This window comes from Callorhinchus milii, unplaced genomic scaffold, assembly GCF_018977255.1.
Source record: "Callorhinchus milii isolate IMCB2004 unplaced genomic scaffold, IMCB_Cmil_1.0 Scaffold13, whole genome shotgun sequence".
Lineage (NCBI taxonomy): Eukaryota > Metazoa > Chordata > Chondrichthyes > Chimaeriformes > Callorhinchidae > Callorhinchus > Callorhinchus milii.
Window position 1 is genome coordinate 7405625 of NW_024704754.1, and position 20221 is coordinate 7425845.

Sequence of the window (20221 nt, forward strand, 5' to 3'; positions counted from 1 at the left end):
TCCCTCTCTTACAAACCACCAGTGTTTAAATACTAAACAGAAATCAAATTTAGGAGGAAGAGAAAAAAAAAGCGTAATGCTACACAACTAAAACTACTCCCAAAATAACTTTTCCGATCACCTCGCCGTGCGTAATGTAGAGCTGGCCAGCGTGTTGGTGGAAGACTTCCCAGACAATAGCTCACAAAACGCAAAGGACAAGTCTTGTTTGGGATGCTCTGAGTTAATACAGACAGAAGCAGCCCAAACGCAATCAGATCTGTTCTCACTCCTCTGTCGGGTCCCTACAATGCTGGGTTGAAATGAAACATAGTGCGGCAAAAAGAATCATAAAGTGAAAGGAAAGCCAGGACACAAACCATATTGCACTTGGAAATGTAACTACAATACACCCTAGAGAGAGAGAGAGAAGCACTGGCTGGCACACACAACACTGCAAGCAGCCAGCGATAAATTAAATGGGGCAGACCAATGGCATTATCTTCAAGTAAAAATGTTTGCCCCCGAACGTTTTTATGTAAACAATATAAAATATCAGTCACAGTAAATAACAGCCCTTTTATGTCACTTAAGGGCAGCAGCGTAAGATTCTCTTAAGAGACGTTTCTTCCCCAAACTATATATGGCTTCCTTTATTAAGACTTAATTTAAAGACTCTTCTTTTTGTCAAAAAATTTTGAAGGCCAACTTCAGGGCATTCCGAGAGTCTGAAAACACGTCTTATTTATATTCCCAATTGCAGGAAATCATAACAAGGAAAAGCTACTTGGTGATCAATCCCTCTCCTCCACAGAGCCTGAGGTCAGTTTTCAGTGCATTGTCAACCAGTCTTGTCATTTCGCCCACACATAACAACCCCCATCTGCCCCCAGCGTGCGTAGCTTCCATTGTCCAGTGTAGGGGTGGGGGGGGGGGGAGGAGAGAGGTTGGATTGAGAAGATCATTGCAGCAAGCTTATCGTCATCTTTCAAAGCAGCCAGCTGTGTAGGTGTGATGTCCGCTCAGGAAGTTACGTCCGTAAGCCACGGTGATGCAGTGTCTAGGCTCGGTCGTTATGGCGACCTGCATGGCGATGGGTCCCTGAACAGGCAAGGCCCTGACTGTGGGCTGGAGGCTGGACTGCAGGCCCGGGCAGGCCTGGATCGTGTAACCGCGACTGGAGCTTCCCGAGAGGATAGTGGGCCGGCGGCCCTGAAGGTGGCTGCGGTAGGCCTGGGTCTGCGTGTGGGCCTGGGTCTGTGTTTGGGCCTGGGGCTGGACTGGAGTCTGGGGCTGGGTGGGTGGGTGGAACTGGACGAGCTGGGAGGTGCTGTGCTGGTACTGGGGCTGGAATAGCAGCTGTGGTGAGGACTGGTGGCCTTTGGTTTTGTTGGCTTCCTTGACGTCGTTGTCGTGGGCACTGGAGAACAAACAACACACAGTCAGTCAGAGGCTTCCCAGCCTCAATAACATAGAGAAAACCCCCACCCACCCGAGACATCGCAACAATGTTCTACGGGGCTATATTACATGCAAGGATTATTATTATTATATCAACCTGTCCGTTCCCTACGCTCCCCAGCCCGCTTCATGTCCCCCGCCCGGCCTGCCCCACCATCGGCAGTCGGGCTTTCAGCCTCTCCGTCCACACCCTTGGAACTCCATCCCACATTCTCTTCGCCTCGCTCCCTCCTTGCCTCCTTCAAGGCATGTCTCAAGACCCTCCTCTTCAAGTACACCTTTGGCCACCCTCCTCCCCTCCCTGAACGCCACCCTCACCCCCCCCAACTCAGATACAAATCCCTGACTGTCCAGGACTCTGGGACGTCTTCCCGATGTGAAAAGCGCTATACAAATGTAATTTTGTACTGTATTATTATTAAATCGATCATTCACTTTATGGCTGCTTGTGGGGCATTGCTGTGCGCAAACTGACTGCTACGTTGGCCCCACAAAAATACACAGTCACTACACTCAGAAAATAATTCCCGCCAAGTGCTTTGTGACTTTGAAATGATACAATGCGAGTGCACGTTTTCATTACAACAGCAAATTACATTTGTAAAGCGCCTTTCACTTCGGGATTTGGACCTGAGCAGGAGAGGCTGAAGATCTGACCGCCAATGATGGGGATGGGGGGTGGTGGGGTGGTTGGAGAAGGCCGGAGCCTGCTGAGCGAAGGCAGTGGACAGGTTGATATAGGGTTAGCAGGTCACAGAGGTAGGAGGGGGCAAGGCCATGGAGAAGCTTGAAGATGAGGACAAGGATTTTGACCTCTATCCTTTGGGGAATGGGGAGCCAGTGGAGCCGGGCGAGGGTGGGGGTGATGGGGTCACAGAGCCTGGTGCGGGAGAGGACATGAGCTGCAGAGTTCTGGACGATCTGTAGTTTGTGGAGGGAAGAGTTAGGAAGGCCGTCAAGCAGGTAGTCAAGCCTAAATGTGATGAACGCGTGAATGAATGTTTCGGAGACCTGAGGGGAGAGGCAGTGGCGAAGCCGGGAGATGTTGATGTTGTGGAGGTGGGGCAAGGCAGAGCGGATCATGGCACAGTTGTGGGATAGAAAAGACAGTCGACGGTCAAACAAGATGCCAGGGTTCTGGACTGGCTCAGTGAGGTGGAGTGTGCATCCATGGACAAGTATGCTGTCAGTGCCTGAGGTGTGGAGGCGCTGAAGGAAGCCAATCGGGAGGGCCTCGGTCTTGTTGCTATTCAATTACAAGAGATAAATTTGTCTTACATCAGCATGAGCTCAATGCAGGGCGTCAGGTGCTCCCAGGTGTATCCTGTCAGCAGATGCAGCTGAGAGGTTAGGGACGGGCTGATGTGTAAACAGATACGAGAGGCTGTGATGCAAGCAGCAGCTACCATCGACGGACGGAAAGTCAGAAAGCTATGATCTACAATGAGAAGAGCAGTGTTATCAATTAGGGCAGAGAAATCCATCGCAATGACTCCACAGACATTGACAAACAAAGAGACATTCAGCACATGGCTCTCCGAACAAGCTCTCCATCTAGCCCTATTCAAATTCAATCCCTTTTGGCTACACACGTAGACACACACCGCACTTCAAAGTAAAATCTTATGAAGAAAAAGAGACGGTAGTTTCTCTGTCCCTGTGTCCTGGCCAACAATTCCCCAGATATAATTGATCACTCACTTCAAGGCCGTTTTGTGGGACATTGGTGTGTGTGTATTGGCTGCCTTATTTGCCAACAAATACAGTCAGAATACTACACAGAAAACCTCCTGTGAAGCACTTTGAGATGTTGCGCTGATATGATAGGACTTTGTTTCGAACTCAAGGAATTATTACCATATTGGGCACTGCTATGGAATTGGGAAGACAAGCACAGATGAGATGACTGAGCACCACATCAAGAGGACCTGGGTTCGATTCCCGGGCAAGGCAAAACCTTACGCAAGTTTCCTTACTCCACATGTTTACCTAGCAATAAGTAGAAACCCAGTTGTTAATTGATTGACGAATTACTTTCCATGGGGTAATAATCCCTCAAAAAAAATTGGTCATTGAATTCACGACAAAATAATTGATCACTCACTCCATGGCTATTTGTAGGACACTGATGGACACAATTGGCTGCCACGTTTTGTCCACTAAATACACAGTAAATCCATTTTACAATATATTCTGTGAAGCACTCTGAGACGCCTTGAAAATGTGATAAAGCACTATATCAAATGCAAGGATTATTATCATCAACAGCAGCAAACTGCCCCCTTACACACAACTGGCCTTCTCCTCCCAAGCCTTACCTTGGAGAGAAACCTCCAGAAAGTAGTGGGTGTATTTTTCCAGGAAGGCTTTGGTTTTGGCGATGGAGGCTAGTGGCCAGCCATTGTGGAGGTCGTTCTCGTGGACAGAGACGGAGAGGTAGTAGTCAATGAAGTGGGCAGCTGTGGGCAGACACAGGTTCCAGCTGAACGTCTCCAGCAGCAGCAGCTCCATCTGCAGCAGGTCCTGTCTGTTCAGCACTAAGTGCAAGCTGCTCATAAAGCCCAGGCTGTTCAGCTGGTCCAGCTTCGGCACACGGTCCTCCTTCTCCTCAAATTTGCCTGGGAAACGAGCGGGGAGCAAAGCAAGGCACACAAGAGTCAGCGCTGCAAATGGAACTGAACATCAGACAACAGCAACTTGCTGAAGACACAACAACAGAACCTGGAATGGACAGCGTAGGGCGGCTCGGGTTAGAGGAGATTTGGTTTTATATTCGCTCCCCAATCCATCTACAATCACCTCTTTAAGGGGAGCTGGGAGGGAAAGCCTGATCCCGAGCTGCAGGGAGGGGGGAAGGTGACCATAGGCCTCCAGTAGGATGGACACACAGCTCAGCTAATTATAACACACATCAAGCATCACCCAGTTTTGCCAGCTGCCTGTTCCTTCCTCCATCCTTGTATTTGATGGGAAAATACTAAACTGTGAATGCCACACATTCCTGGCTCATGGCATTTCGCTGGAATATCACAGAGAATCGCAATTCTTTCTCCCGATCCTCGGTTCAGGACCCGCAGGCAGCACTGTTGTGCCTTTAGTGAAGTGCAATGCTAAAGTGTTCCCAACGCCAACTCATTTCAAACTTTTGCCAAGATTCCTGCATATTCTCCCTCTCCCATGGACATGCTGAGGGCACAGCATTATTCGAATACTAAAAGCACCCAAATTCTTGCTCTCTCACAGTCGACACAAATGAAATCTTATTAATACACAATGGGACTTGCATTTTAAGAGTTTTAAAAAAAAGCTACAGGATGCTTAAAAGAACTTTAGCTAACGTTGCAACCTACTGACTCAGCACATTTACAGGTAATTAGTGTTTTCTGGGTGCTAATGCAACAGCTATTACACACAGAGCAAAGACCCACAAGTAGACGTCCTCCCGACGTGAAAGGCGCTCTATAAATGGAATCTTGTTGTTGTTGTGTTGTAGACATAAGGTGAATGACTGATTTATCGGTGGGGGGGGAGCAGTGTTTGCAGGACAAGTCTCCCAATGTAAATACCAAGTTAAAACAATACAATACAAAACAGCTCAACGCAGAGGGTATAACATGGGGTGGTGTAACATCCTGTAATTGAACGGGAAATGGTTTTAATTTCAAATACTTTATTTCTGTCACGTCTCAAGCTCCGAGGCATCTATGTACTGCATCCTTCCTCTCTGTAATGACACAGCTGATCTCAGCATCTGCCCGACAGCTGTACTGAGGCCTTTGTAATGAGATAAGAAAAGGAATAGCGTGCTCAGGACTGCTCTGAGGCACATCAAGTATAAGCCAATCGCTTTACAACTTGCTTGGCTCTGTCGCATACCGCGACCCCACCCCCCCTCCACACACACACACACTACCCAACAAGAAATTACATTTATACAGCGCCTTTCATGTCAGGCGGATGTCCCAAGGCGCTGGACAGTCAGGGATCTGCTCCCGAACTGGTGGTTGGGATCAGGAGGGGTGGGAAGGAGGGCTAAGAGAGTGACTGAAAGCACGGTCGAAGAGGAGGATCTTGAGAAGGAGGAGCCGAGGTAGAGGACATACACACACACATACATTGCAGAGTCAAACTGGAAATAAGGCAGCAACAGAATAATAATTAGCTGGACGGCGGAGAAATAGGAATGTCATAAAGGGCCCAGCAGAGGGCGCTCCTGTGAGCTCTGGATTGAGTTAAGCGCAATTGTTAGGAGGAAGGAGTTTTATAATAATAATAATAATAATAATCCTTGCATTTGATATAGCGCTTTTCACGTCAGGAGGACGTCCCAAAGCGCTTCACAGAACACACTGTAAAGTGAATTGACTGTATATTTGTGGGCGAACGCGGCAGCCAATTGCGCACAGCAATGTCCCACAAACAGTCGTAGATTGAAAATGACCAATTTAATTATTGTTTTTTTTAGTTTTGGAGGGATTATTATTAGGCTCTGTGTGGAGTAAGGAAACTTGCCCAAGGTTTCGCCCTCTGCCTGGAATTGAACTCAGGTCTCTCACTTGCAAAGCGAGTGCTCTAACCACTGAGCTACAGGACTCCAGTTTTGCTGTATATCTACGGTCCTCGCTGGACAAGCAGAGGGAAAACTTGCCGGGCAGCAATATCAATGGCAAGCTATGCGGTTTTAGCTGGTTAGACTCCAGCAGTTACCCCCAACGCACACTCTGGGGTCCCCAAGCCTTGGAGCTTGCCAACCTGCGCCTAATACTTTCCGGAATTAGATAAGCAGGGAGAGAGAACGCATTCCATTCCAACAATTATCTCTAGGATTTCCATGTGTAGATGAGATGCATGGAATTCTCAGCTTGGTGTGGATACTCTTAAGCACTGTGATGGGTTTCCGCTTGTGTCACACACCCGGCTCCCGGCCAGAAAAGTATAAGAATATTTGATGCGAATACTGAGTATCCAAAATGAAAAGGCATTTGTTCCATTTACCCCAAACTATAATAATAATTCTTGCATTTGATATAGCACCTTATCACATCGTTGAGAGGACTCAAAGTGCTTCACAGAATTTACCATAAAGTGAATTGACTGTGTATTTTGTTGGCAAAACGTGGCAGCCAATTGTGCACAGCAGTGTCTCACAAACAGTCATGGATTGAATGAGCAAATTCTTATTATTTTTTATTTATTTATGTCCTTGTCTGACTAAGCAGAGGATTTCAAAAGCTTAAAATAAAACAAATAATTTTGAAGCCGCACTTTTCAAGGTGGCATCTTTAAAGCCCGTTCTAAAAACAATGGAGCTTTAATAAGGCTGCTGTCAACCACGTGACCCAGCCTTCCCTCCCTCCTGGTGTAACATTACAATTCATTTCTGCAACAGGGTGAACACATTAATTCCTATCTGCGAGACGCTACAGCGGCTGTCAATATCAATTACACAGTGACACAGGAGCATGGAAACCACATGTGTACAGAGGACATCAGCCCTGCTCTTGCCACCCTACCTCAATCCTCATTCCCCCCACACCAATCCCCGCACTCTTTCCCCCAATAGAAGACTGACCTTTCCTCCCAGTGAGTCAGAGGGAACCAAAGACCGAGAGAACAGTTACAAAGCTGCCAACACTACCTACTTTACACCCCCACAACCATTGTCTGTTAAATGGATCGACCACAACAACTTTTTTGCCTGGCTCAGCAGCTACATAACTTTGGTTAATTCGCAAGTGAGAGGACCCAGATTCAATTCCCCGGCGGGGCGAAACCTTAGGCAAGGTTCCTTATTCCACATGTCTCTGTTTACCGAGCATTAAGTAGGAACCCAGTTGTTAGTCGATTGTCAGATTGCTTTCCAGGGGTAATAATCCCTTCAAAAAAATGTGGTCACTCAATCCACAAATGTTTTTGTGGGACACTGCTGTGCACAATTGGCTGTCACGTCTCACCCACAAACACACAGTCTATTCACTTTACAGTATATTTTGTGAAGCGCTTTGAGACGGCTTGAAGATCTGAAAAGTACTATATCAAATGCAAGTATTATTATTATATAGGTGCCTTTCACACGCAGCAGTGTCTCGGAGTGCTGTATAAATGTAAGCCATCTTGTTGCTGAGCAGTTAGTCAATCCATTAGTGAGTGACAAAAAGCAGAACAAAAGACTAAACAAGGTTTTGTTACATGTGAATAGAGTGGCTAACAGCTCGACAATAAGTTTACATTTGCACAGCGCCTTTCATGTCAGGAGGACATCTGAAAGCGCTTTGGACAGCTGACTGCGAGCCTGGGCTTGGGGGAGAAAGGTAACCGAAAATGCGGTCAACAAGATCGTGGTCTCAGCCCAAACTGTCCCTAAAAGGGGCAAAATCTTCAGGGGGAGGGGGTGACGATGTTGATGTCAGAGGAGAAGGTGGGTGGGGTGGGTGGGAGCGGTGAAGGGGTGTCTCCATTATGGCCTGTCTCTGTCTCAGAGCAACAGGAGCCTTTAACCTTTAGCCTCTTATTAGATTGTTGCAGTGTTTAAGAGTCGCTGTNAAAAATATGCAGAGCACAAGCAGTGTGTTCTCACGCGCACACACATGTGCATGTATTACTGTTTAAAGCTGAACACATTGCAAGTTACTATATGTGTAGTCCTGTAGCTCAGTGGTTAGAGCACTCGCTTTGCAAGTGAGAGACCTGAGTTCAATTCCATGGCAGAGGGTGAAACCTCGGGCAAGTTTCCTTACTCCACACAGAGCCTAATAATAATCCCTCAAAAAAAGCAAAACAATAATAAATTGGTCATTTTCAATCCATGACTGTTTGTGGGACATTGCTGTGCGCAATTGGCTGCCACGTTTGCCCACAAATATACAGTCAATTCACTTTACAGTATATTCTGTGAAGCGCTTTGGGACGTCTAGAAGACGTGAAAAGCGCTATATCAAATGCCAGGATTATTATTATTATACAGATGCAGTAATGTACTACCTTAACAACAACAACTTGTACTTCTACAATAAATGTCTCAAAGCGCTGTACAAGTGGAGCAGAAACTGGGGGAGATTGTGTGTGTGTTGAAGGGGCGGGTGGGGAGGATTTTGGAGGAGAGTTTCGGAGGGGGGAGTAAAAGTGGCTGAAACAGTGCACATTGTTAGCGAAGACATCTGGAAAAGTCGGAACGGGAATCCTTTTCGCAGTGCGGGGGAAGGTCACAGAAACTGCGCAACACAGTGAAACTGAGGATCCTCATTGCTAGTCAGTGCACTGGAGAAAAAAAACATGTGGTTAACAGGACTTTGTGAATACCCTGTACATTGCTCAATGCTGCTATTATCTACGTGGACCACAACACAGATAGAGGCCTCACTGTATGCAGAGACCTGTATTTGTGAGCTGCCCACGTGGACAGATAAAGAGGGATTGTAACTTGGGGGAGAAAGATATTAAAACAAAACAGTTACAGCTCGAGCTGTGTAACTATTGCGTCTCCAGCTGTGCAACTATTTGAGATGTTGTGCAGTTGAGGAATTCAGGCTCCGCGCTGAGAAGCTGTTTTTTAGCTTCGCCCCTCACCCCCTCACTAGTTCGTAGATAGACACATAAACACTCATCAGCTGTGGCGTAAAGTGTGTATACTTCAGATTGGGGACAGGGAGCGATTATCCCAATTAGTGGAATTGTAATTTGCGTGTTCAATCCTCCCCCCGTCCCACTCCCCTCCACGGTTACTATGGCACAAGATGAATACATTAGTTACTAGAAACGCACTGTAATTTCAAACACAATCTACAGCGGTTCAAATTGCTAGATTCCGAAAATCTCGGGCGTCCATTAGGTGGCACCAATAAACTGTACAGCGCTGTCAAGTTTACCATCAGAATCACAAAATGACTAATGGCAGATCTGAACGTGAACCCAGGCTAAATGCACGCAGGAGGAAATGAAGGTTCCCTGACAAAAATCTGATTTATAGTTCTGATCGCAGATCTCGTGTGTGACGTTAACATAGATTCCTCTTTCAGATGCGGTTCCAGATTTTGTTTCAGATTTCTAGCGTTTCTTGAATTCTCTCGAATACTTGGAGTGGGGACGAGGCCTGAGAATAGCTGCATTAAATCACTGACAGATCAGCCACTTCCACAAATTAATAACAGCAATAAATAAAATAATCTTGCATTTGATACAGCCTTTATCATCCAGAACTCTGACCTGACTTGCATGAAAGGCGCTATACAAATGCAAGTTGTTGTTGCAATCTTGGAAAGGCTCAAAGGGCTCCAACAGGCGAATGCTGTCAAGTGTAGTGACTGTGCGTTTGTAGTGCAAACACAGCAACTGATCTAATAATAATGATAATTATCCTTGCACTTGATATAGCATCTTATCAGGTCTTTGAGATGTCTTAAAGCGCTTCACAGGATACACCATAAAATAAATCAATTGTATTTGTTGGCAATACTCAGCTGCCAATTGCGCACAGCAGTGTCCCACAAACAGTTGAGGATTGAGTGACCACAATTTTTTGAGGGGAGGGATTATTACCCCCTGAAAGTGTTCCGCCAATCAACTAATAACCGGGTTCCTACTTACTGCTAAGTAAACACAGTGTGGTATAAGGAAAATTAAATGCAAAGGGAATGCGCGGGCGAGTGTGGTAAGCGAAATGAGAAAGAAAGAGAAACACAGAGACAGAGACCAAGAGAGAGAGAGGAGAGAGAGAGTCCGAGGGTTGGGATCGGATCCAGAAAAGTTTTTACACAATTCCTCTACAGTCCAAGTTTAAACGTCATTCATCACTCATGAAAAAACTCACCAATCGCCCACGCGCAATCCCAGTGACAGATGCGTTGTCTGCCAAACGCCAGCCGAGCCCCAGTGGTGGATTAACAGATTAATTTTGAGCTCTGGCAGAGGCGGATCAATCTGCACTTGAAATACATTGAGAGATCTGCTCCCATTTGAACTGTTCCAACATGCATGGAAACCAATTTTGTCAGGAGCAAGAGGTTAAAATCATCATCACCCGCCCCACCACCCTCCCGCCAGCCCCAGCCTTACTAGAGGGTTCAAGCCAAACAGAAATGTGGCAGCCAATTGAGCACAGCAGTGTCCCATAAACAGTCATGAGTAACCAAATTTGTGATTATTACCCATGGAAAATGATCCACCAATCAACTAACGACCGGGTTCCAATTTATTGCTAGGTAAACGGAGGAGTGTGGAGTAAGGAAACTTGCATAAGGTTTCGCCCCACCCGGGAAGCAAACCTGGATCTTCTCGCTTGTGAGGCGAGTGCTCTAGCCACTACATTACAGAAAGTTATTTCCAGTTACACATTAAACACACATCTTGCGGCATTTATACATATTGAGCAGTGCTGAAAAATGCAGCATTTAGACCAAAGAATTTGAACCAAATTCAATCTCTCACACAGGTTCACAAAGCTCATTACAGTGTAAAGAAGCCAAGTCTAATCTTGTTGCCTTTCATATTCATCCAATGCCATGATTGTTCCTGAGTTGATTCTTATACTCAGTGTTAGAGAACAGATATCCAAAGGGGAAGTGAATGAAGCTCTGCTTGTTAGAGCAAGAGTGAAATAACCCGTAGCACAATTCACTGATTTCATCATTTTTTTGGGGGAAAAAATCTATTTCAGGAGAACACACTCACAAAACAAGTGCAAGGGATAAGGAAAAGGACTTGCAAACAAGCTGCGAGGATGGGTATTGTGATTGTGCAGTGACAGCAAACCATCTGTCTCGTACAGTACGAGACGGCTCAGAGATGAGGGATTAGTCTAGATTGTTAAATTGCGTAACATAATGGTTAGTACACTTGCCTCGCAACGGGAGGACCCGGGTTTGATTCCAGTGCGGCGAAACCTTAAGCAAGTTTCCTTACTCCATTGCCTTTGTTTGCCTAGTAGTAAGTAGGAACCCGGTTGTTATTCGATTGGTGGATCATATTCTAATGGTAATAATCCCTTCATCAAAAAAACAATAATAATAATTTGACTGGTTACTCATTCCATGACTGTTTGTGGGACACTGCTGGGCGCAATTGGCTGCCACGTTTCGCCCACAAAAATAGTCAATTCACTTTACAGTATATGCTCTGATGTGCTTTGAGACCTCTCAACTACATGATAAAGCGCTATCAAATGCAAGGATTATTATTATAAAAACAAAAATTTGTAGATGCTCTTGGACACAAGGCTGGCTAACAGCATTTTTTTTGGATCACGTAGGAAATTTCTGCCACTTTATTTTAATGTAGGATATTTTAAAATCAGCTATTGGGTTCCTGGGTGCTTGCAGCACATTCCCAGACATACACACTGCTGCCATCCTTTAACTCTTTCATTGAACTACGTCCGAGGCCGGGAGCTGACTGAATGGGTTCAGAGAGCCTCCTACGGCAACCTTTGTCTCCACTCAATGGCAGCAGCATATGGCAGGTGCCCTGAAAGGCTTGTTTACAGCCCGAGGATACAATTAATAGCAATGCTCTTTCCAAGCTATTCAATCCCAGCGTTCACAGGGATTCTCCATCGATTTACCAGAGGTTCGTTGGGTGGGAGTGGGGTGGAAAATGTGTGGGGGGGGGGACAAATTAAATGAGAAAACATAACATAATACTTGTATTAATGAGAGAATGTCTCAAAGGATATACTGTGAAATGTAGTGACTATTTTATTGGCGAAAGCTTGGGAGGGTGGATAGGGAATTTGGACGCCAGGAAAGAGAAACTCCTTTCTCTTTTCAAATCGTGCCGTGGGATCTTTAAGTGCACCTAAACAAGCGGAACCGCAGTTTAAAGTCTCATCTGGAATGCTGTGAGCTGAAAATCCCAATGTGGGGCTTTAACCCCATAACCTTCTAACTCAGAAGCGAGAGCTCGACGGATAAACCAGGTTGTCCTGGACATTTACTTTATTGAGGTGGCTAGGAACGGGGCTGAGAAAAAGTGTCCTCAGACCACTTCGTAGTTTGTACGACTTAATTGCCTGCCAATGACCATCTTAAGCCATAAAATATACAGTCAATTCACTTTACAGTAAATTCTGTGAAGCACTTTGAGATGTCTGAATGATGTGAAAAGGCACTATATCAAATGCAAGGATTATTATTATTATCAGCAGTTGAGAGGAGTACTGCATGTGTTAACTTGGGAAAAAGAAAGACAGAGAGGGTACCTTTCACTCTCACAGCCTGTCAACAATAACTGACTGGTTTGATTGCAATTTTCACCAGTGATAATTATCACTGGTGATAATTATCACATCATACAACCAATTTTTTAACTCCATAAACGCGATCAAACTGCAAACCTGACTTTTTTTTCTGCACTTGGGCCAGAATGAGCCATTGCCTGATCCCTATCAGCAGTCCCCCAGCTTGGCTCCACTGGCAATTCAACAACAACAAACACAAAAAATGACACTTGTTTCAAGGCTCTGGACAGTTAAGGGTTTTTACCCAAGTGCCGGGTTAGAATCAAGAGTCCTGTAGCACAGTGATTACAGCACTTGCCTCGCAAGCGAGAGGCCCTGGGTTCAATTCCTAGCAGGGCAAAATGTTGGGCAAGTTTCCTTACTTCACACCTCTGTTTACCTAGCAGTAAGTAGGAACCCGGTTGTTAGTCAATTGGCGGATCACTTTTCTGGGGTTAATAATCTCTCAGGAAAAAAAGGTCAATCAATCCATGACTGTGTGGGACACTGCTGTTCTCAATTGGCTGCTGCGATTCAACAACAACAACAAAATTACATTTATAGAGCGTCTTTTATGTCGGGAGGACGTCCCAAAGCGCTGAACAGTCAGGTGTCGAGGCCCGAGCATGGGGGAGAGGTGGTGTAGGGATGAGGGAAGGCAGAGAGGTGGGAGGAAGACCAAAAGCAATTCATCCACAAAATTCACCTACAAAATATAGTCAGTTCACTTTACGGTATATCCTGTCAAGCGCTTTGAGACCTCTCGAAGACATGATAAGGTTGATATCAATTGCAAGCATTATTATTATTATTATTATTATTAAGAGGGGTGGAGAGTGGGGAATGTGGCCGAAGGCACAGTAACTGAGAAAATTGCCCGGTCAAAGAAGAGGGTCTTGAGATGGGCCTTGAAGAAGGCAAGTACCCAAAAAACGTTTTATATGCAATAACACTAACCCTAATCCAATTGTGACTGATGGGACAAAGCGTCCCCTGATCGTCAAACATTTTTTCCTAAACACAATATCCCTTTAAATTTCTGACCTTGCCAGAGAGAGAGAAAAATGAGACTTCCTCCAAACCGCTTTGTGTGCAACAAAGCAGCCTTGCACGTACACTTTGCTTCATTGTACAGCCCTGGTAAAACAATGACCACATCAATTTACATAGCGAAAAATGGCACAAGACCTTATGAACCGCAGTCACCTCTGTTTGTTCAAGTGGATGTTAAAGATCCCGTTGCGCTGTTCGAAAAACGAATAGAGTTTCTGTTTCTGTCTCTGGTGTCCTGGCCAACAATCTCCCAAATAAACATTTGTCGCTCACTTCACAGCAGTTGGTTGGAAATTGCTGTGTGCAAAATTGGCTGCTGCATTTGCCTGTACAAATAATACCATCGGATCTTTAATGTTCACCCGAACAGACAAAAGGAATCTTGGTTTATTGTCTCACCGTAAGGGCGGCACCTCTGTTAATACAGCGCTCCCCAGTACTGCACTGGAGTGTCAGCCTGGACTATAATGCACAGCTGAAGTGTGTGTGTGAGAATGTGTACATGTGAGAGAGAGAGTATGTGTGTTGGAATCTTTTTTGAATCATCACAACTGCTACCCTGACTGAGCTTGTCAGGTTAGCAAAGAGAGACAACATTTACACATTCCAGCCCTCAGCTCCCCCGTTGCCCAGCCACCTGGATGATGGGCAAGAACAATTGATGTTTATAAAACATCCCAACGATTGCCATCACGCACCACTCGTCATCTTAGAATCATAGAATTATACAGTAAAGAAGGAGGACATTCGGCCCGTCGTGTCTGTGCCGGCTCTTTGAAAAGAGCTATCCAATTCAATCCCACTCCCCCGCGCTCTCCCAGAGCCCTGCAAACTTGTCCTCCCCAAATAATGATCTACTTCTCTCTTAAAAGTTGTTATTGAATCGGCTTCCACCACTCTATCAGGTAATGTATTCCAGATCAGAACAACTCACTGTGTGAAAACATTTCTCCTCACCTCCCCTCTGTTTCTTTTAACAACTATTTTAAATCTGTTATCCGCCATTGGAAATAGTTTCCCTTGTTCACCCTATCGAATCCCCTCATAATTTTGAAAACTTCTAATAAGTCTCCTCTTAACCTTCTCTGCTCCAAGGAGAACAATTCTCTGGCCTCTCCTGATAACTGAAGTCCCTCATTCCTGGTACCCTCCTGGTAAATCTCTGTTGCACCCTCTCCAATGCCTTGACATCCTTCCTAAAGTGCGGTGCCCAGAACTGAACACAGTCTCTCGCTGAGGTCTAACCAGTGTTTTATAAAGGTTCATCATAACTTCCTGACTTCTGTATTCTATGCCCCTATTTATAAAGCCTCGTATCCCGTACGCTTTTTTAACAGCTTTATCTACCTGTCCTGCGCCTTCAAAGATTTACTTATATGAACCCCCAGGTCTCTCTGTTCCTTCACCCCTTTAAGATTGTACCATCGGCGTATATGGCCTCTCCTCATTCCTCCTCCCAAAATGCATCACTTCGCATTTCTCCACATTAAACTTCATCTGCCCCGTGTCTGCCCATGTTACCAGTCTGTCTATGTCCCCTTACCGTCTGCTACTATCCTCCTCACTGTTCCTAGCTCAGTTCTGCAAACTTGGAAATTATATTCCCTGTACCCGGGCCAAGTCATTCATATAGATCAAAAACAGCAGTGGTCCCAATACTGACCCGTGAGGACACCACTGCTCACTTCCCTTCAGTCAGAAAATCAACTATTCACCACCACTCTCTGCTTTCTGTCTCCCAGTCAGTTCTGTATCCATACTGCCACTGTCCCTTTAATACCGTGGGCTTCTGTTTTGCTTACAAGTCTTATTTCTATACTGGAGGTGGTGACATCCCTCCCCCTCTCCTCCATGCTCATAGGTGAAAGGTCGGCAGTGCCGACTTGCCAACAACAGCAGCACAAACACCAGACCACTGGACTTGGCTAAACATTGGGGGAGAGAATCTGCTTAGTAAACTGTCAGCCGCGATTCCACCTTACCTCAAGGGCTTCTGTTTGCAAGCGGTTTAAAAAAGAACATTCCAATAAATCGCTCGGTGGCTTTACAGTAATGTTCGGCAGAATGCTGACACCGACACGTTAAACAGCGCAATTTCCTATTGACACAGTCATGAAGTAAGGACTGGTTTGTGTCCGTCTCCCCCCCCACGTCCCCAAGCCCCATACTCACTGGCCAGGAGAAGACAGGAGAGAGCGATGACGTACAGCTGTTTCACGGCGACATCATAGTGGTCCATAAAGAGGTCGAGCAGGTAAACCGCCAGGTGGCGAGCCGTGGGGCACAGCTGGTAACGGTTGCTGAGGATGGCGAGGAGGTCGGCAAAATAGCGGCGCAAAGCGATCTGCGGCGAGAGAGCCTTGTAGACGGGCAGCTTCAGTTCCTGTGCCCAAGAGACAAGAGAGAGAGAAAAAAAAGTACTGTCAAAAACAGCGGGCCAGCGTGTTTATGTGTGCTCTAACCACTACACTGCAGGACTCCACAAATGCTACATTGGATTTCAGTCACCCTGGTTCTTATACTGTGGAAGAAAATTTAGATTTTAAAAAAAAAGTAAAATATAATATCTTTTGCTGGTGTTGCATCACCCAGCAGTCAAAAATAAACAGGTGAAGGTCGATCTCATCACTTATCATCTCAGTAATTACTGCACAGAAATTGTTTCAATCTTCTGTCTCAACTTTTACGAGTCATCACAGGAAAACTAAACTTTTGCTTAAACATTCACCTGCTCGGTCGAGCTGCCTAGGAATAAAAAGCCACTGCTGTTTTTTGGGGAAAACAGCAGAAAAAATAACAATAATCCTTACATTTGATTACAATAAAATAAAATAAAATAAAAAAAATAACAATAATCCTTACATTCATGGCCTTGCTCCCTCCTACCTCTACGACCTACTATCCCCCTACTTACCCGCCCGTACCCTCCGTTCCTCTGGCTCCGGTCTGCTCCACGTCCCCCGCCCCAAACGCCCTACTATCGGTGGTCGGGCCTTCAGCCTCTCAGCCCCAGGCTCTGGAACTCCATCCCCAGTGCCTTCGCCGCCTCCTCCCTTTCCTCCTTCAAGGCCGGTCTCAAAACCTTTCTCTTTGACCGTGCCTTCAGCTCCCCTCTCGACTCTCTTCCTCCTCCTCGCTCCCTCCCTTCCCCCCTCACCCTGACCATTTCCCCCCTCCTCTCTCCCTCCCTTCCCTCCCCTCACCCTGACCATTTCCCCAATGCTCGGGTCATGACCCAACTGTGCAGCGCCTTGGGACGTCCTCCTGACGTGAAAGGCGCTCTATAAATGGAATCTTGTTGTTGTTGTTGTTGATATAGCGCCTAATCACATTGTTGAGACGTCTCAAAGAATATACTGTAAAGTGGAGTAACTGTGCATTTTGTGGGTGAAACGCAGCAGCCAATTGTTCACAGCAGTGTCCCACAAACAATAATGGATTGAGTGACCACATTTTCTTTTGTTGTTGGTGGGGGCTTTTGGGGGTGGGGTTGGGGGGATGAAGCAATCTGCCTATCGACTAACAACCAGATTCCTACTTACTATTACTATACAGAGGCAGGGGGAGTAAGGAAACTTGCCTAAGGTTTCGCTCCGCCCGGGAATAGAACCCAGATCCTCTCGCTTCCAAGATGAGCGCACCAACCACTGTACTATGGGACACCACAAGTGCATTGGAGTCATTTCAATCACCTCTTCCCCCACCAGCACACAAGTCAAAGGGGGTGGTGGGGGGGCGGGGGGGGGGGGGAGAGGTGAAATCACACCCAACATTTGTCTCTTTCTAATTGTTTTCCAGGTTCTCTTTAATTTCTCTCACTCAATGAGACCTCCTGGTGGATCAAAGGGAAATCCCAAACCTGGTGTTTGTTGTTTAACACCTTATACCTCAGCTTACTTTTCACATGTTTCCCACTGAACAATTTAAAGTGGAATCTCAAATATGTTCCAGCAATAAACAGACATTTGGAGGAGAGAGAATGGGGGTACAGGGAGGGAGAATGGGGGGGATAGGGAGGGAGAGAGGGGGCAATGGGGAGGGAGAGAGGGGGAAACGGGGAGGGAGAGTGGATGGGACGGGGAGGGAGAATGGATGGGACGGGGAGGGAGGGAGAAGGAAAGTAGGAAGAAAGGAGGATAGAGAAGAGGGGGAAGGGGAGAGGAGAGAGAAGAGGGGAGAAAGAAAGGAGACTGGTGGGGGGAGGGAGAGAGAGAGAGAGAGAGAGATTATATTGAAACGCTGTCCAGTATAAAATGGCTCTTCAAGAACAAATATTGAAGTCGTAAAACATTGAGTAACTTTACAATAACTTCACAAGGGAATGATGTGAAAGTGAGCGAGACCCTGATCTTTCTCTCCCTGCTGAGGCAGTGATGCTTTTGGCTCAAGGGGACAGTCCATTCACATCTAACGAAAAACGCCGTTGCATATGTAATTGTCAAGCTCTGGTGCAATCGCATACTTAAAGGAACCTCAACAGAAAGCATATCAATCTCCGATTACCATAGGAAATGTTCATATCCTGAGAATGGTTCGATATAACCACTAACATCTGTAAAACTGGGGACCTTACAACTTCCTACACATCAGGGCGAATTCTACCCTCAGTAATAAACACTTTACAGACAAGGAATAACATTTCAATATTGATTACGAAACCAACTACTTGCATTTATATGGTACACATTAGCGACAACCGCATTACTCTCTCGCTATTTGATCTACTATTTGCTAAGCTCTGCACGCCTGGTTTCTGCTGTTATTATTTTCTAATTGTGAAGCGTCTGCTTTCAACAATGATTTGTATTTATATAGCGCCCCTCACGCAACGTAGTGTCCTAATGCCTTTCCTCACTGTGCTACACTTTTCTCTGCTCTGATATGAGCACTCTGATTAAATAATGCACCCCCATGATCATATAACTAGGCCATGCGTTTGGGCAAACAAACACCCAAGTCTCCAGTCATGGCTCTCATTCTAGGGTTTGGGAGGGTTTGTGCTCATCAAAGAACCCAAACTCATCACTCGGAAGGAAACAAAGTGCCTCAACAGCTGAGGTAGTTTGAGCAACGCAAGTTCTCGGTCACAGGAATAGATGTGAAACATCAACAGCTTTCATAAGGTGAAAGAGATAGTTTTGTAACAACAGGGAATAACTTCAACACCACATGAAAAGTGCCATAGTTTTGCGCACAAAACACTCAGTCAATTCACTTTACAGTATATTCTGTGAAGCGCTTTGAGATGTCTCGACGACCTCAATACTGCAATCCTTTAAGAACCAGATTTATCGATGTCCACCCCACATGTGCTCCAGTCACGCTGTGATCCTGAGGCCTGTGCAGTTTACAGCACTTCAGGTGCATTGTATCAAAGACATATTTTCGAACGTCGAGCTAACACCCCCTGCGCTGCCGGGGGGGGGGGGGGGGGGGGGGAGGGGGAGTTACAGAGCCAGAGCTTTGTGTTATAGCAAACTGTTCATTAGTAGACCTGTCCATATTGGCCTTTTTGCTGCCTTATTCACCTCAAGCGCTCCGGGATGTGACCCCATGTGTAGGGCGATATGAACTTCTTGTTGTTATTCAGGAAATGTATTCATTCCAACATTTTGCCCACAAAATGCAGTCAATTCACTTTACAGTATATTCTGTGAAGCCCTTTGTAACTTCTCAATGACAGGATGAGACTCTATATCAAATGCAAGGATTATTATTATCATTATTACTTATTAAATCACAGGCACGTTTCCCAACCCACGTACACCTACCTGCTCACTTACATACACACACTTGCTCACTCACTCACACACATTCACTCACACACATACTCACATTCACTGACTTGCTTACACCCTCATTCACACTCACTCACACACATACATTCACACTCACACATATGCTCGCTCACTCACACACACTCACACGCTCGCACTCACGCGCGCTCGCTCTCGCGCGCTCGCTCGCTCTCACGCGCGCTCGCTCCCTCTCACACTTACTCACACATACACTCACTCACACGTGTGTGCTGAGACGGAATATGTATGTATGTATGTATGTATGTATGTATGTATGTATGTATATGTATGTATGTATGTATGTATGTGTCTGTGTATTTTGGGGGTGGGGGGAGCGAGTGAAAAAAACTTTGTAAACAACATAGTGGGAATATTTTGAAGCATTATTAGCTTTTCTATTTATTATTGATGAAAAACAGTGAAGGGGGAGTAGAGCCAAGTTTAAAGGGTGTTGGGGGGAGAATGTTAAGCTTTAGAATCCACATTTTAAACTTAAGTTAAAAAAGAACTGGAATAAAACACTCACTTCTCAGTTCTTTACCCACAACAAAAGCAGCTCAAAGTGAGAGCTGTTTTTGGGGGGTGTTTGAGGGGTGTTTGAGGGGGGGGAGAGGGGGGGGAGAGGGGGGGGGAGGGAGGGGGGGGAGGGGGGGGGGAGGGAGGAGAGAGAGACATTGTAATGAGGACAATAGTTCGGATACATTTTACTGTTCTCGAATTT

General features: G+C 45.8%; 1 protein-coding gene across 1 annotated transcript; it reads right to left on the reverse strand.

The window, feature by feature from the left end:
* Nucleotides 1–960: 960 nt before the first annotated feature.
* Nucleotides 961–16145, reverse strand: ccnjl (cyclin J-like; the record flags this gene model as incomplete). Its single annotated transcript, XM_007905565.2, has 4 exons — nt 961–1399; nt 2719–2878; nt 3759–4058; nt 15875–16145. Coding segments are annotated over 4 exons (1170 nt in total), but the record flags the coding sequence as incomplete, so codon positions are not given.
* Nucleotides 16146–20221: the final 4076 nt, after the last annotated feature.